The sequence below is a fragment of the Centropristis striata genome, chromosome 16 (genome assembly GCF_030273125.1).
Source record: "Centropristis striata isolate RG_2023a ecotype Rhode Island chromosome 16, C.striata_1.0, whole genome shotgun sequence".
Classification (NCBI taxonomy): domain Eukaryota; kingdom Metazoa; phylum Chordata; class Actinopteri; order Perciformes; family Serranidae; genus Centropristis; species Centropristis striata.
Window position 1 is genome coordinate 13,716,582 of NC_081532.1, and position 18,415 is coordinate 13,734,996.

Sequence of the window (18,415 nt, forward strand, 5' to 3'; positions counted from 1 at the left end):
GTTTTATTTCTACATCCTGATTAGTTGTGCTAAAAAAAGTTTCTATGAATATCCATTTTTAGTAAAATTGTACATACTGTAGGTTTTTCTTGTATTTGCTTTATATTCATGGTATGAATTCCCCACTTTTGTGTCTCTTGTGTACTTAAATATATTCATAATAAAATATTTACAATAAATCTATGTGCTGTGTTTGTTGGCACAGCATGCCAGATTATGAGGTGTAGGTAAGAGTAAAAGTTGTAGAAGCAAGAAAAAGTTTGCATTGTGTTGCTTTTCTATATTAAATGTAACTTTTGTTCTGTGGTTTGGTCTGGCTTAAAATATCTCTTGGAAACAGAATTTAGGGATCCTCTTCTGCACTGGGTTCAAAGGGTTCATCACAGCCCCTATAAAACAAGCTTTTGTTAGTCTTTTTTTAACTGCCTGATGTTCACAATTTTACAACAGTAAAAGGTTTCCAGTAAACCTACCTCAGAAAAGTCAGATCTTTTGAAAGGCCATCATTATAATCCTCTAAATCTTTCTTAACTTTTCTTTGAACCGTAAACTCCACTTGTAGTTCCCTCAGAGTCTCTTGCAGTTTCTCAACGTTCTCCTGCAAAGTGGAGAGACGTCTTTAATTTGTAGAGTTTTTTTACCAAACATCCTTAAGAACTTTTATGTTTGACTTCACTTCGGTCACTGTACCTAAGTGCTGGAAAAAGCATTCAGATGCCTTACTTAAGTAGAAGTAATAATACTACACTGTGAAATTACTCCACTATAGAAGTGGGGAGAAAAATCGATACAGCATAGTAACCCAACATTTTACATGGCAGTATAATATGGATTCATGGCTGCCAAGTATTGATATTTAGCACTCTGCCGGCCGACCAGCCATTAGTATTTTCGCCTTTTTTTCCAGGGGCCATAGCGAGCTCATTTTTAGGAATATACTGGAGAAACTGGTATCATATGAATCTAGAAGATCAAAGGAATCTATAGGCACCATCAGGATATCATGTGAAGTTGTTGAAATAACGCTGCAAAGTTAGGCTTTTTTTATGTTTCATTAAAAAAAAATTCACAGCAGTGAAGTTTAAAGTTGAGGAAGGTTTGATAAAATGCTGCAATTGTTGTCGTCCATACATGATTGATATCAGTTCAGTTTGATTGAATACTTTGTTGTGTGTGTCTGTGGGTTTAACCCTCATTGTGGTGACTTTTTCTCTAATTTAACAAAAAACTTCATTTAATTTTGTAAACACAAAATGCAGTTAAACAGTTAAATGGCAATATATTGTATCGCAATACTCGCCATATTGTGTAATTCTTAAAAATCGCAATAATATCGTATCGTGACTCAAGTATCGGGATAAAATCATATCGTGGAGCCTCTGGGGATTCACACCTCAAATGTACTTGGTTACATTCCACCACTGCTGTACCTTGTGCTGTGTGATGCTCTCCTGCCGCTCCCTCTCCATCAGAGTGATCCTCTGCTCCAGACAGGCCCTCTGCACCTCCAGTCTCTGCACATCCTCTCTCAGGGGCGCCAGCTTGGCCCTCAGGTCCGCAGCCTGCTCCCTGCTCTTTCTCAAGGCGTCCTCCCCGACCTGCCTTCTCCTCAGCAGGGCCATGAGCCGGGGCTCGTACCAGCCCTCCAGTGCCCTCACGCTGCCGCTGAGCCGCCGCTGCAGTCTGACAGAAGCCTGCCGGCACTGGCCGACGTCGCTCATGGCCCTGGGCCTGCGGGGTCTGGAGGCCTGGTCCCTCAGGGTGTTCAGCTGGTTCTGCTGGGCCTCCTGGAGCTGGGACAGCTCCTGGGTCAGACTTTGGATGTAGGCCTTGAGCTCCTCCTGTTGATAGAGGCACAATTGATTTATATTTATTTTACACTGATTATTTCCTTACTTTTCAATATCACATGTACAGGAGCATCTCAATAAATTATTCATCAAATCATTTATTTATGTCAGTAATTCAATTCAAAAAGAGGAAATAACACATTATATAGGTCCATTACCAAACATTTCATGTCTTAATTTATGTATTCGTTTGTTTTCATTATAATGATTATGCCTTACATTTAATGAAGACCTAAAATACAGAAAAAAATAATATTACAAAAGACCAATTTTAAAAAGAATGTTTAATATGGAAATGTTGGCCTCTGAAGAGTATGTCCATCTATATGTACTCAATACTTGGTTGGGGTTATTTGACTTGAACTACTGGAAATTGACTTTTCCATGATATTCTAATGTATTGAGATGCACCTGTACTATAACATTTCTTTTTTTAAGGTTACTTATTGTACTAATTGTATCTTCTATTGTAATTCTATTAGGCACTGGTGTTGGCATGGGAATTAAATTAAGTGTTACTCAGTGATGAAATGTAACTAAGTACTCAAGTACTGTATTAAAGTACAATTTTGAGGTATGTCTACTTTACTTGAGGATTCCCATTTTATGTAACTTTATACTTCTACTTCACTAAATTTGAGGCAAATATTGTTACTTTTTCATTCAAGATTTAACATAAAAATCATGATACATTTAAAGTAATTAGACATTTTAAAAGTTAAACCTCATAACAATATATAAAGGAGTTAAAATCAGCCCTAACTTGACAACAGTAAAGTGATATAAATAAATAAATGATCTAATAACATATTTAGAATATATATAAAACACTGAGTGGGGACATTCTGCATAACAAGTATTTGGAGTACTCGTTTTGGATGCAGGACGTTTACTTGATAAGATAAAATGATGAATTTGCATATAATGGATATTAAAATCGACCTCACAACTCACAACTATCTGTTATAACCTGCCACAGTAAATCAATCCTCCAGGCATCCTTGGCCCAGTGTTTCCTACCTGAGTAACAGCAGACTGAGACACCTCGTACTCCTGCTCAGCCAGCTTCACCTGGCTCTGGATGCAGTCTCTGGCTGTGGCAAACAGTTTCCTCTTCACCTCCTTCACTTCCTCATAAACGGCGACATAATCCAGCTGAGTCAGCATGAGCAGCCTCCGCGTCTCCATCAGCTTCCCTCTCAGGTGGCCCACAACCCGCAGAAGGGGTTCCTGCAGACGGAGGAGCTCCTGTATCAGCTCGCTCCTCTGCGTCTCCAGGTGGGACACTTGCTCGATGCAGTGGTTAAAAAGCTTTCCCAAGTTGTCCATGACCACCTGGTCCGTTTGTAGCGCGGGATGTGGTGTACGCTCATCCACAGGAATGATCGAAGGCCTATCTGTTTCAAAGTCGTCAACAAGTCCCATGTGTGACTCCTCAGTAGGGGCCTCTCTTGATGTTTGATTGTCCATGGCCTTCAAAGAGACAAGCAGCCATTAATCAAATGACCCACGGTCATAACTGATGAGATTTTAGCTTTAAAATCCCTCAAATCTGGTCATTCCTTTTAGGGTTTTTTTTCCATAACAAAGCCATTAATGTAAATTTCATCATGATGAATCACCTTAAAAACCTTCAATGTCAAAACCTATATCCTATACTTATCACTAACAATTCATATTTCTACTTACTTTGCTTGGAGATGACAGTCCAGACAGCTACGAAGACACTTTGCTTCAACTTTAAGGACACTGCTGCTGTGTGTCTGTCTCCAGCAAAACAGAGGCACACTTTGTGTTTATTAATAACCCTGGAGGCACAGGGGAGAAACTCTATCTAAGACTTTCTCATACCCCCACAGGGGATGATCACAAACTGTGTCAGTGCTGAAGGCCGACTGACTGGCCTACATGCTCTGGATGCACCAGCTAACACATGTCTGGACCAGCCTGGGAGCCATACGGAGCTATATTTATGCAGCTGTTTTTATGTGCATCTAAGCAGGTGGTGATATCAGGACTGAAAAGTGTTTGAGCAATAACTTTCCTCAACTTTTGCCTGCAACTGCTGCACAGGCAGAGCGGAGGTGGCAACATTAGCAGGCCTATTCTTATTATAGCTACATTCAGCATTGAGCTCAGTGGCCCAAAAAGTTTGCATGGCTCAAGTATGGTGTTTGTTTGGACTGTTTTGCATGTTGACTGTGAAATTTCTCTCACAAAACAGGAAACAAACATGCACCACCACACACTGCAAACCTAAAAAGTAAATTATATTGCATATTCCACCTGAGAAAACACACTAAAATACAGTATCCAGACAGGAATGTTATGAATAGGAACTGTTTGTTTGTCCTGAGTGGCTTTATGATAACATGGCTTTACAGTTCACCCAGATGATCTCTACCAAAACCATGCATCTCTAAACGAGGTACATTTTTTTAAATTTTCAGACAAAATCAAGGGCTACATGTCGATTTATGCGCTGACAAATATTTAGTACTTCATTTTTGGATTATGTGAAAAGTGCATTGTCACAAAGCTGAAAACAGGCATTTCCTAAGCAACGGGCCCTAAGGTTGCGTATGGTTTTGCAATGATTAGATGTTCCGCACAAATAAATAAATAAACTTTTTTTTCCTTTACCTGTAGTACTATTTATGTGTCAAGATTTTTTTGGTATTGCTGAGTGTTGGAGATATCTGCCTACGATACCAACCCTCTTTCAAATATTATGGAACCATATGGCACTTTGCTTGTGGTGCTCAAAGTGCCAAAAACTACATTTGAAAAACTCAACAGCAATGTCTCATCCCAGAAATCATGACCCGGTTACTCAAAATCAGATAATCCACTATGTGATAGTGCTCATAAACTGGTCTGTGGCAGGATAAGCTGTCCTATACTTCCTTGGACTATGTAAAAAGTGTTTTGTTGCGAAACGGAAAATAGGCATTTTTTATTATTCGAATTAATTGCGTCTTGTATAATTTGCACTATTTTGTTGCTGTGCATAAATAAAAGCAAACAAAAAGTATTATGAATATAATAAGAAATAATGGGACATTTGTTAGATTTTTACCTGCAGACCTAACACAGATCATGATCAAATAATATAATGTTTACTTGCTGTAGATATTTATTAATAAATTATGTATTTATTCCATGTTTGAATTAAATTTAAATAAAAATTGGATTTAAATCTGAATGATCATTTGTTATCAGAATCAGAAAAGAGATCAGAATAAGAAAAAATTCTAATAATAATATCTTTATTTTCATTATGCTAAAGTTGTGGATGGGTCCTCCCCATGCAAGACATGAAAATATATTTACACACACACACACACACACACACACACACACACACACACACGCATATAAGATATAAGACAAATAAAAATAAACAGGGAAAGGCATTACATTAGTAATATCATCTTAAAAAATAGATTCTAGATTATGTACATACATTTGTAGTTTTTTTTACAGGGAGGTAGTTGGTAAGAGTTTAACAAATACCTTATATTTACAGTTTTGTGCAAATAAATAAATAAATATGTGGAAGCAGTCTCTTCTACAGTCTATTTCTTTGGTACACTCAGTCAGTTGTGTATGTCAACGGTTAATATCCAGATGTGAATACTCATTAAAAAGCATTTCTATAGGTAACATTTTCTTTGCATAAAAAAGCTGGAAATGCAAAGTAAGTGTGGGAAAAGAGAAATGCCCCTGTCCCTCCCTCGCTCAGTGTTGCGTGTTGTTGCACCGTCTCGCCGCTAGATGTCCCTACAACACTGGCCGCTGCCTCTCGCTCTCACCTGCGCGCGCCCAGCCTCCTCCAGGTGGGAGCTGCAGGTCGACGACAACTTCTCCTCACTTCCCCCTCCACGGTCCACTGGAGCGTCCGCAGACACACGGCCCTGACAGCGGGAGAAGTCAGTTTACAGCCCACCACTTGTTCCCGCGGCGGGTACAAACACAACTCCAGACTCCAGCCGCTTCCTGAAGTGTTGCTCTTTTTCTCTCTCACGGAAATGATTCACCTGAAGTTTTCCTTCGGACGGTGAAAGTTTGGAGTTGGAGGGGAAGGACGCAGCAAGGAGACGCTTCAAATGGAGAGAGGGTGAATCAACCCATCCGGATCATAAAAGTTCATCAAGGTAGGAGTTGTTTCTTTGTCGCTGGATACGTATTAACTTAAAGTAGCACCCTTTAAATATATGGTCTCCTCATTATAAAGCCACATATGTATTCCTTATCGTGAAAAATATAGTTTAATGTTCCTTTAAAAAGTTAAAATCGCAGTAAAATGACACCAGGATCGACCTAATCTACTTTTAAGGAGTGCATTTCTCTCTGAAACTGTTTAAAACCTTTTTTTTTTTTTTTAAAGAAAATGATTAGATAAAGAAATTTAAAGACAGGTGTTCTAAAAGTGTAATGAGATAAAGTGAGGTGCAGGAGATCCAGTAGAGGCATGTATGGAAACTAGGTGTGGGAGATTTGCTTAACTTGGCCTTGAGGGATCCAAAGCAGTAGGTAATTTAAGACCAGTAGTGCTCCTCTCTGCTTATGACAATGAAGACTATTGTGTTATTCCCCGTCAGTGACCCAGCAGCTAATGACTGCTACAGCATCTGACACTTTTAATGTGTGCCAATCAATGACATTATGCTCATGATATTGACCCATTGCTTGCTGATTAACCTGACAGAGATAACAGGACCACCACCTCTCTTTTGGTGTCCCCCCTTTCTGTTTGTCCGCCACCTCTCCTGAACTTTGGACTCCAAATGCAAACTTTCATAAAAAGTCCTCCAGTTGTTTTTTTTTTAAGCGTCATGTCTTCCCATTCACCTCTTGTACCCTTTTGGTAGGTGAGTCTGAGACACAGCCATTACTTTTAGAAAGGGTGTGTCTCCTTCTTCTTCGCCCAGTCTGCCATGCCAGGGCTTGTACCCATAGAGATTACAGGTGTGTTATGTAAGCATCAGAGGCCCAGCAGAGCCCGGCTGCTATACCTGAGATTCAGAGGAAGATCAAGGTAGAGATGGGGTGACCACAGTGACAGATGAGAGGATGTGACAGAAGAAGGAAGTCGGATCTGTGCAGCCAGGGAGGTTTTGTTATTTACTGAGTTCAATTGCAGTGGCAGCTCAGTGGAGGAAAGGGGAAAGCCAAAGACACATGATTATGTGTGTGAGCGAGTGATGTGTGTGTGTCATGCAGGCCTGTAGTAAGAGGAAACTCTGCTGATGAATGGCCCAGTGTGCTGTTAATCAGAGGGATTAGCTGATGAGTAACTCATCAGTGAGTCCTCATCAACACTTCTGATAAATCTAAACAATAGCCATTAGGAGCATTATAATGCTTCTGATTCTTGTCCCTACTGAGAGTTCACATGGTCTAAACTGGGGACTTTTATTATTCCCACACTCAGGCGACTGTCAGACTGACTGAATGACAGATTAAAAGGATTTCAAAGCAGCGACAGAGTTTTTGTTTGGTCTCTGGTCGAGCAGAGATGCCAGGATGTATTTTTAAACCCCAGTGTCCAGCTGTGTTTGCTCGCTCCGCTGCGAGCTGGACAACACTTTCTTTTTTTTCACCCCTCACTGACCTGTCAGTTCAGGGGTCTTAAACTCCACAGAGGCTGCGGTCCAGACTTAGACCCCTGGCAACCCCTGGAAGCAAAGCAAACAACACACTTTACAGAGCTCTGCCACTGTGTCTGCTGGCTGCGGACTCTCACAGACCCAGAGAAATGTGTGTTACTTTTTGTCCAGTTTTTGGGAAAGAGACTAAGTAAACAATGGAAACTGAGATTACAGGGTCTCAAAAAGTGATCAGAATCAGAATCTGAAATACTTAATTGATCCCCAGAAGGAGATTTGATTTGATTTACATGCTTAATGTTCAAACAACACATTATTTTCTCTCATACTGTCTTTATAAATATACCTGTATTTCTCTCTGAAACTGTAAACTATACTCTCAAGTATTTATATAGCACCTAGACCTGCTTTATTTATTTATTTACATTTACATTTTCTTCTAATTTTTCCAGTAAACAAACAACATTCTATACAGTATACAACTCCAGATAGTGATTAGGTAAATAAAATAGAACTAATAATTAAATAATAATAATAATAATAATAATAGTAATAATAAAATAATAATAATAATACAAAAATAAAAATAATAATAATGACAACAATAAAATTAAAATGGATAAGAAAATAAATATATATGTACATATATATGTAATGAATAGGGGAGAAGAAGAAAAAAATAAAATTAAATAAATAATTATTGTACATATACTGTATATATAAATATAGATAAACATACAAATTTTTCTCTCCATTCCAAAGCCATTTAAAACCTAGACCTGCTTTATAATATCTCACTAAAATCGAACTTTTTTAAGACGTGGGGCCTTTAGGACATGTATCAACAGAGACAAACATTTTTTTCTTAGTGTGATGCACATGTTTCCAAACACTCTGTAAAAGAACAATCTGTCTTGTCTCCATAGAGGAAAAATATTTGTGTCTCCTCTGCAAAAAGAATACACACGGTGAACAATTATCTATGCACACAACAACAGCGTGTTATAATCTTATCTCAAAATGACTCTCATGTGGCAGCCATTATCCTTTCTGTTCATGGCTCTGTCTCCCAGGCCACTGTACTGTATGAGGGATAAGGAGCGAGGGAAGGGGGTGAAAGGGAGGAAAAGAGAGGAGGAGGAGGAGGTGTATGGGGGTGAAAGCAGATTCGGAGTGAAGAGTTCCTCAGTCGGTAATTATCAATCTCCCAGGAATGCAGCCACTGCTCTTACCAGACAAGCTGCTGCACGGCTACAGCGGCCTCGCAGCATGCCAATTTGCATTACCCTGCCACAGATCTCTGCACGGCACACACACACACACACACACACACACACACACAAACACACATACAGCGTCCCTCAACCTCAGTGAGTTCGGTTACATATCATTTTGATTTATTTGTGTCTTTATTGTCTTACGGCGCTGTTGTGTTTATTTTTATCACTGGCATTACCTACATGGTCTTTTTCTGAAACTGTATCCTTTCTGCAGCAAACAAAAGGACCACAGAATGTCAGCGAGGGCTTGTCTTTGTGTCCAAGTCCTGCCACTGTGTGTTTATGCCGATATGTTGGTATGGGAACTGTTAGAAAACTTGTGGCCACCCTGAAGTTGGCTGTTATAATGAAATTTTCACGAGCCGTTTGGCCTCATTAGGTATATCCGTTGTGATCCTGTGTCAACGCAAAAATACTTCCCTTAAAATGCAAAATCTTTCAATGACTCACACATAGCTCTCGTAAAATACAGTAATTTCAAACCTCCGCAAGCGGGGGAATTGAGTATTTCCAGTTTGTGCCTGGATGACGCTATATTTCTTGTACATTGAGTGTTTGTGCACGAGAGTGCGGAGCCCAGACATGGTTGCTTAACTCTGCTCCTGAGTGCTCTTCTTTGTTTGATTATGCCTGTAGAAGACAGCCAACGCCCTGATTGATGCCTGCAGGTGCCCCACAGTAACACCAGTTTTTACACTGCTAAACACTTGCCATTTAGTTGCAGTGTGGCTTCGAGTGTGGTTTAAAAACTGTTATTGCCCAAACTGGGTGTTACTCCAGAGCTATTCTGGTGATCCCAGCTGGAAGACTGGAACAGATCAGAAACATCCTCCAAAAAAAGGAAATCCCAACCTTGTTAATTTGTTATTTCCTTCTTGTCTGACCTTAACCCCACTCACTAACGGCCGAATCATGCCATGTGAAACCCAGCATCCCAGGCCTAGATGTGAATGGCCTCCTGGTTAAGCAGAGCCAGTCCTAATTCAAACAAAGGTGGCGGCCTGTATCACTGCCACTCCCTCTTGGCTTCGCCTTATCCCCATGAGGCATTGGAGTCTGCTCTGTCAGCTTCCCTGTGTGACTCACTGCAGTCAAACATGCAGTTCCTGGAGACCCTCCCTCATCCCCCGCCACTGCCTCTGAAATTCACATTGTTCTTGAGTGTGATCACACTTGAGCATTAAATCAGTATTGTGAGTTAACAATCAGGTTTCAAGCTGCTGTACCCTCTAGATTGAGTTAAATTTGCATCAGATAGTGTTTTACCTACTTTTTATTTACATGGATGCACTTTCATCACACAAGAGAAAAGTTCACAATCATATGAAAGTATTTCAAAGTCTGTATGGTTCTCTGAATTGTCTTGTGGAGTAAATCCCTAAAACAAACACAGGGAGAATTATTTGCAATTGCTCTTTGACATGGATCTGTTGGGGGTGTGTACATGCTTAAGTCGTTTTCAAATATAACAAGAACTGGCTTTCCCTCATTCTTTTGACTCGCCAGAAAGGTACAGTAGAGCCCGGTGTCAGATGGATATCTCTGGTATATTCATGGATTTGGGTTTGGATTTGCAGAGTAAAGCTATGCTGCTGTGTTTAGCTTTAGGCAAGGCAGGTGTCAGTGCATTGCTTTGCTTTAAGTCTATAGACCCACCAGCGTAAAAAGAGCAAAGAAGACCCACGTCAGCTCTGGAATGTATGTCCTCCAGCTCCACTCCAGGACTTGTAGCTGTCAAAAGAACATAATCTATAATTGTCATTTCCACATATGCTCACTAGGCCTCAGTCTATTTTATGACGGTGTATAAACTATTGTCAGACCCAGTTTACTTCATGATGATGTGTACACACGCTGTCAATGTCAGGTAATCAGTCAGCGCTGCAGGTATTGACACACTGCGTTGAGGTTTGCTGTGTTTGAACCGTACCTCCTGTCCAATGTGAGAGCCTGGTGTCTTTTGTAAAGGATAAGTAAACAGCATGTTGGAACACATGCCTGCTCCAGCAGGACTGAGGCTGGGCTTGGAAACCACAGCGGTGCGTGTGTGTGTGTGTGTGTGTGTGTGTGTGTGTGTGTGTGTGTGACAGATCATACAACTTTTTTTATTTGTAAATCAGCTGAGAAATATGATTTGATCATGATCTTTATGTTAATATGATGCACAACGTGATTTGGAATAGTATAGGCAGTGGTGGTGTTTTTTTTTAAGTTTGTACTACACGTCCTGAGAAAATAAATCAATCTGATTTTAAATCCTTCTTTTGTGGCTATTCATAGTTTTCAGTCATGTGACCGGCGCAGAACGCTGGAGGGCAAAACACTGTTCCAACATGACTAGCACTGGGAACTAATGGAGATACCACACAAACCTGTCAAATGTTTATCTTGTAGGACCCAAAAATGTTTTAACCACCTCCCAAAAGAGGAGTCTCTCCCCCTCCCGGATTAAAGTGGAGTGGACAACTTTTGAACTAATTTGCGCCCCTGCTAAGATACACTTATTAACTCCTTCATTATAACAGAATAATAACTTTTTGCCACTGCTCATTTTGGAGAGGCCCAACAAAAACATGATCTCTGTTTATGTTTACATTATATAATGTGCATTTAGATTCGTTCTCCTTAAATGAAGGCTTGTTAGTGCTAGCTGCAGTTGCTAACACAGGCAGCCAGAAACAAACCTCTACGATTCATAATCTCAACAAAGAACATGTCTTCTTGTGGGGCCTTTTTTTAAATGAGCAGTTGTGGAAGGTTCCATATGCTTTTATAGAGAGAAAAAAATTATGTACTTTTGTAGACCAACCCAGAAGTAGCATCCTCATGGGGTCCATTAAGAATTAGCCTATGGGATTTTTGCATTGGATTTTGTATCATTGCAGAACATAAGTTCTGTGGCAAACACGCGTTTCTGATGCGTACGCGTTTTGTTCAGCAGGATAATCTTTACAAATAAACACCACTTTTATTATGTTTAAAGCATTAGTGCAGCCCAAAGAAGTAAAAAGCTAACGTTATGCTATAGTGAACTACACCACGGTCGCATGACTTTAGCGTCACTACCGTTATGCTTAAGATGGTCTCTGACAAGCTAACCAGCAGTTTTGACAAACTAGCGAAACTGTAGCCTAATAAATTGTTTATTAACCTAATCTACAGTCTACAAGAGTTTGCAGGAACACTGAAAAACATGACTAGAGGCTGTAAAACAGCTCAGTTCCCATCCGTATCCACCATGATGACATTTAATTTCCCAGACAACCACTGTAGACTCATTTAGCCATTTGTAAGTAACTGCTAACTTAAAGAACATGTAAAAAAAACTTTGAAATTCACATGTTGGGGTATTAACGAACACATTTTATGTTGTACAACAAAACAAGAACACCTCTTAAGCTTGTGTCGACCACATACCTTATTTCGGGCATCTAACACCAACCCATTCAAGTTTGAGAGGATGAAATATGAAGTATAAAATAAGCTGGTTCAACAGTGGAGATGCCAGAGATGTCTTGCTTGTCCATAGGTATTGGTTGCATTGGTGGTCAGTTTCAGTCTTCTTGTCCTCTCTCTTCCTTTTGACAAAGGATGCAAAAGAAAGAGACAGGTCTCCTCTTTGGTATTTTTATCCGATTGAACAATAATCTGACATTTTGGCCAACAGTGTGATAAATGCTGAGCTGTTAATGGTGGACCTTGCCCTTCAGGTGGGCGTACTATAGAGCTGTGACATCACCCAAAAACAATGAGTAGTTTATGCATCAATTTTTATGAATTGAGAGGCGTGGTAGCGGTTTAGTTACTACTGGGACAGTGAAGCAGCTCTGTAATTAAGATGTCCGCCATGCTTCTTCTAAGTGCACTTCCACAGTTACCTTTTACCTAAATAGACTCAAGAGATGTGACATGTTCTTCAGTATCTCTAAAGATTGTTAAGTCCTCAAACAAACAGTGAGGGCTTTAAAGGACCCTCCACCATGTACGTCATCTCATTACATTTGTTTGCAAAACTGACAATTGCAGGTTTTTATGTGTAACCACAGCAATGGTGGCATGAGTCAGCTCCTTGTGACCGACTGCACAGACAGCGTCTGCTGGGTGGTCCTTCGCCAGAGTTCTTAGGGTTACTCTGGTCCCTTTGTGACAGAAATAATAGGCGAAGCTGATGCTCTCAGAGCAGGCCCATGGGCTATAAATGAATGAAACAGCCCCCTCCAGAGAGAGGGGGCTTCTCTTATTATTGGCGACTGTTACCAGCCAATACAGATGCATGGATCTTAGTCATGCTCAAATGACTGTAATTTGGAGCAAGAGAAACACAGGGCTTAGTGCAGGGAGAGGCCCTGGTACTTTTCTCCAGAGAAGATGGATGCTTTTTCGTGTTATTGGCCTTTCACTGCAACTCACTCCTCACGTCTGCTCCAGACACTGTACCACATCAGATGTGCAGCAGTGGATAACAAGTTCTGCTGGGCTACATTAAGATAACAAATTACTTCAAAAAGCCCACATATGTATAAAGTTTAGAAAAGCAGTTAAGTACTTCAAGCCTCTCATATGGGGCTGCATACCTCTCGTTCTGGACGGGGCAGAACTCAATTCAACTCAACTTTTTAGCTATACAGTAGCTTACTGGCAGTATTGTTGAAGCTGCAATAACGCAGCGGTTATTGGATGAACTACCATGAACTTTCTGACCTACATACAATGTGCCCAGAGGATTAATTCATGAAAATTGTACCAAATTTACAAAATGAACATCATGCTGTATTGATGAAAACTTGAAAATAGCAATTAAGACCTTAAAGTCATAAGCAAAACGTTTACTGAGGTAATAAATCAAGTAATTTCAAGTTTCCTCATAGACTTCGATACTGTCTTTTTGCAGCCAGTGAAGTCGCCCTCCTGCTAGCCATTAGAAAGAATGGAGCCCTGGATGTCGCCCCTTGGTGAAGACAAACGTCTTCCCAAGAAACCACACTCAAACTAATACAGTCCTTTCCCTTATAAAGCTCCAGTTTTTGTTTAAACTTGGTAAGAGTTGCCTGATTAAAAGTTAATTTATGACCAATGTAAAGCATGTAAAGCATCTGGCTTCAAAAGGTCACATCTGCTCGAAAACTTTCCATAAGATACAATCCAAACCTCTAACTCCTCATCACAACTCCCCCTCTGCATTACACAGAGCTTTGATGAGGAGAAGCAGTTTGGAAATTAGTAATCCTCCGAGAACATGACATAGGTTTCTGTGGTTTAGCTCCATGTCTCGTCAGGGGCAGGAAAGCATTCCCAGAGACTGTGAAAGATGTTTGGTTGTGTTGCTCACACATTACTTGTGCTAAAATCTGCCTGCAGTGTTTTTCATGCGTGACCGTGAAGCAACACAGCAGCCAAAAACTTTTCATGAACTTTCTCGACAGCCAATCATCCAGGGATTCCTAATTCTCTCACTCTGACGCCACTCCCCACCTTCCTTCAGTCTTTGTGCGCCTATTTACAAGCTGTGCCTCCTGTCATCTTAAGAGCTCGCTCCAACTTTTAGCCTGTGATTTGGAGATAAGTATCTAATAAAGTACACAGCTGGAAGAAGCCCAGTGTAGGTTACAGATCCCCAGGAGCGAGGCTGGGAAACCTGCCTCAAAGTAGAGGAGTTGAACAAGGTGGAGGAAGGCGGTGAGCTCATTCTGTTGAGGAAAAAATATGATGAAGGAAGACAATGAAGCAAAACAAGAAACATGAAACAGAAACTACATTGTCATATGAATGGACTGGTTGTTAAAAAATGCCTCGATGCACATTGGTGACTGTTTATTTTTCTATTCTCGAGCTCTTAGTGTGCAGTTGTGTCTCTGTGTAAGAGTGCAGGAGCCTTATGGGTGCGGCTTCGTGAATTATGACTCCATGTTATGGAATGAAGGGAGCGGTGCCAGCTCTTTCTTTGCAGAACTGTGAAGTTTGGTTTAGAGGCAGGAGGGGGTCCGTGTAGGCTGAGCGTGTGGGTTGACTGAGCAGTGCCCACTGAGACACACAAACAGACACACACACACACACACACACCAACTGCGGTTGTCTAAAGAATACTACTCTGGGCAGTTGTTTGATGCTTTTTGTATTTGCTCAATAACTGTATTCAACTTTCTTTAAGGTTTTAATCAAGTTTTAGGTTGATTTAAAAACTTTATGACCACCTTTCTTCAAGATAGAAGTCATCTTACTTCTAGACTTGAAACCTGCTTGACATAATCCATCATTGTGAAATTTTTGTGGTGCATTCAGTGAAGCACCAAAATCCGACATGAACTGTGGAAAAGCGGGCCAATAACGACCTTTGTTGATGGGAAATCAAACCTGGAAGGCAGACAGTAATAAGATGCAGTAATTGTATTAAGAACACTCAATTTGGCAGCTTCCTTGTCTATAAAGGTTTCTTTGCAGCAGCTAACTCTCAAATATCGGATGTTGTGATTTGAACAGCGAGGTTAGTTTTCATAACAACATAACATTTATTCATGAAAATTCACTGTGATGGATTACAAAAGGCAAGTTTCAACACTGTACGTTGATTTTTTTAAAACCTGCATTGATTTTGTTATAATAATACTGTACAGAACATAAAAACCTTTAAACGCATACATGCACATATGCACAAAATCACATTGTGGAAAAGTTTTAATAGGTTGTCGAAGTGCACTAATATTAATTCATTATTATTATTTTATTCAAATGTATATTTTTATATATTGCATATTTTATTTATTTTAAATTTGTTCCATTTATATTTTATTTGTTTTCAGTTTAATTATATTTAAAAAAACAACAAAAAAAACAACAATCATGTTAACTAATCTTGATCTCAGTATTGATAAGATAATGGTGATTATGTTTTTCCAAAATATCCGCTATGATTTTTTTTTTACATTACTGTTATTACCTCATCCAGAGTGCTATGACATGTATTAATAAAGATAATGACTTAAATTTTGTTTTCTCCTCTCTGTTCTCAGGGTGTAGCTCCAGTGAGAGTTGGCATGTCAAACCGTGACTCGCTGGGCTTTGGGGAGCTGCTTCCCCAGGATGTGGTTGATATTTTTGCCCACGAGAAGCACAGCACAAGGGGCCAGAAGAAGCGCAGTCGCTCCCTGGGCCGGGCTCTGGGCTGGCTTAAGGGCAAGAAGAGAAAGGATCATGGTGCTAAGGGGCAGAGCCCGGGTTTAGGCCCTGCACTTGACTTGGCTTTGGACGTGCACCCTGCTGGGCATCAGGGTGGACACAAGGGAGGACAGAAGTCAGGAAGGCAGGCTCAACCACAAGGTAACAGTCATGGTAAGAGCCTACAGGATGCTCAATGGCCATTTTATCACCTATAGTATTTCATAAGGGTGTTTGAAGCTACTAGTACACCACAGAAATACAGAAAATATCATTCATTTAATGAATGGGGTAGTTATTTAATTGTTTATGAGATCAGATGTGCCTAGTTATGTTTGGCTTACCACCTCGGCTGAACAGTTTACCAGGGGAAACCCTGAATTTACTTCCAGAAAGCCATTGGTGATATTTTACCATAAAATGAGAACCAGATTTACAATATAAAGAGACTTTTTCATAATCATTTGAAAACTCCTTGCAGTTGCTTTAAGTACCACCTAACTCACACACACACAAAAAACAGCGCCACACTTTTCCCAGAGCTGTGGGATCTTGTTAGAGCTTGCACATGTGCGCTCCTATGTCAGCATGCTGAACTACACCAGTCCTGTTTCTTCTGTTTGTTTTTTTCCCACTGTGAACTGTACCAACTTTACCTTTACACCGTCTTTAATCACACCTTAATGCAGTCAGACCTGAAACACAAAAACATGAACCAGAAAAACCTTGTTCTCCTGATTTGACTTATGCATGAAACAAAAAATGCACATGCAGTCCTCTTCGGGCTGTTTTATATTTGTGTTCCCGCCAGTGCTTGTGCACTCTTGGCTTAATTTCTTTACAGACAAAGAAAGAGCTCCGCCTGCTTCTTTTGCTGCGTCTTCTCCATGTGGAAGCCCACAGCTTGTAGTTCAGCTGGAAGACGGTCGGGGGGGATTTCCACGGGATTTAAACCCATTCACACAGTCAAACTATACACACAGCTGAAGATGAATATGTATAAACATGTTTTCAGTCACATCTGTGGCTTTGGTGAATGCATAGACGGACGCGTCAGCATTGACTGTAGCATGTAGACTCCATTACACAATGTTTGCACTGTATTGTGCTTCTTGTGGTTACAGCAGCAGTGTGAAGCTATAACGTTTTGTAAGAGAAAGTAAACTGTGGAGACGGATAAGGTTTTTCTCCTCTGCCAAGGTCGACAAAGAGGCTACCTCCCACATCAGGCAGAGGCCGTGAATTCTCCTCCTTCACACATGCAAGGGAGAAGAATTACTGAAAAAAGTGGGCACCAACATTTAAACATTGTTGTGATGATGATATATCTATAGCCTTAAGGTAATATATCCTAAGGTTACAGAAATATATAACTGTAGGGCTGGAAGTGTCGATTGTTGAGTGTAATTTATGTGCCAGGTATTATCATATGCTGCTGTTGAGCTGTCAGCAATCAGCGTGTTGTGTGTGGCATGCAGATTGTTGGTGCTGGCAACAAAAACAGCAAAGTCCTCGCCAGACACTTCCTCTGATTAGAGAAGGAGCTCAGCAATTCCCAAAATGCATCCAGAGGTGTTTTATTGCAGGAGCGGGACTCGGTGCAATGTAAAACGCTTGCCCAGAGGATTGAATACCTCCAGCTGAGCCCCTGATGATGATCTGTACTGATGCCAGAGGGGCCTCCTGCCCACCGAGGGCCTGGTATGGCAGGCACAGGGCCAGTTAATTAAAAGCCATGCCAGGACCGTTACAGTGAGCAAGGAACAAGGGGTTCTGTTTTTCCTGACCCCTCCACCCACACTGGTCCTCCTCGCACTTAGCCACTGGTGCCATAGAGTATCACATGTATTAGTACGTATGAAACTACTATCATCGCCTCTTTAGCAAAGCCTACAGATCCCCATAGACCAGGGGTGTCACACTGGTCCATAAAAGGGCTGGTGTGGCTGCAGGTTTTTCTTCCAACCAAGAAAAAGCACATCTGAAACTACAAATCAACTGAGTGAAGACAGTTGATTGCAGGAGTCGAGTCAGGTGTACTCCTGCTTGGGTTGAATGAAAACCTGCAGCCACACCGGCCCTTTTATGGACCAGTGTGACACGCCTGCCATAGACATTAAATAACATCAACATCCTCTTTTTAAAGTTTTTACAAAATGCCAAATTTACTCTTAAGCTGAGGACACACTACAAGATTTTTTTGTCAGATTTTACCCACGATTCCCAGTTGGGCAGACGGCAAGACTAGTTGGCACAAAAATATATTAGTGTGTGAGATGTACAGACGCAAATCTGCAAGTGTGTGAGGGAACAGACCCGACCCGACCTCAGTCAATCAAACATGTTTGAATTGTTTACCGAGTTGTGTTTACCGTGTTGCCAACAGCCAATGAAAAAGGGAGGGTGGGACACAGGAAATAGCATCAGAAGACGATGGAAAGTAGCAGGAATATATTGACCCATATCTGTTTTTTCTTCTTGAGCAGATAGCGTCGCAGACAACCGCAGCAGCGAGCCGATT

At 40.7% G+C, this 18,415-nt stretch overlaps 2 protein-coding genes across 3 annotated transcripts in view; one reads left to right on the forward strand and one right to left on the reverse strand.

Annotated features, from left to right (window-relative positions):
• Positions 1-120: 120 nt before the first annotated feature.
• LOC131988775 (syncoilin-like) lies at positions 121-3,622 on the reverse strand. The gene is made up of 5 exons (XM_059354023.1): positions 3,540-3,622; positions 2,871-3,323; positions 1,431-1,841; positions 474-598; positions 121-389 (listed from the first exon to the last, which is right to left on the reverse strand). The coding sequence occupies exons 2-5, from the start codon at positions 3,318-3,320 to the stop codon at positions 344-346; spliced, it is 1,032 nt and encodes a 343-aa protein (XP_059210006.1). The 5' UTR covers positions 3,321-3,323; positions 3,540-3,622; the 3' UTR covers positions 121-343.
• A 2,115-nt stretch (positions 3,623-5,737) lies between these two features.
• LOC131988240 (proline-rich protein 36-like) overlaps positions 5,738-18,415 on the forward strand; it is a 32,892-nt gene continuing 20,214 nt past the window's right edge. Inside the window, exons 1-2 of one of the 2 annotated variants that reach the window (XM_059353335.1) lie at positions 5,738-6,007; positions 15,750-16,068. In XM_059353335.1, coding sequence (XP_059209318.1) covers positions 15,774-16,068 — 295 coding nt within the window. In that variant the 5' untranslated portion in view covers positions 5,738-6,007; positions 15,750-15,773. The remainder of the gene's footprint in view (positions 6,008-15,749; positions 16,069-18,415) is intronic. The other variant, XM_059353336.1, reaches the window with a different exon arrangement.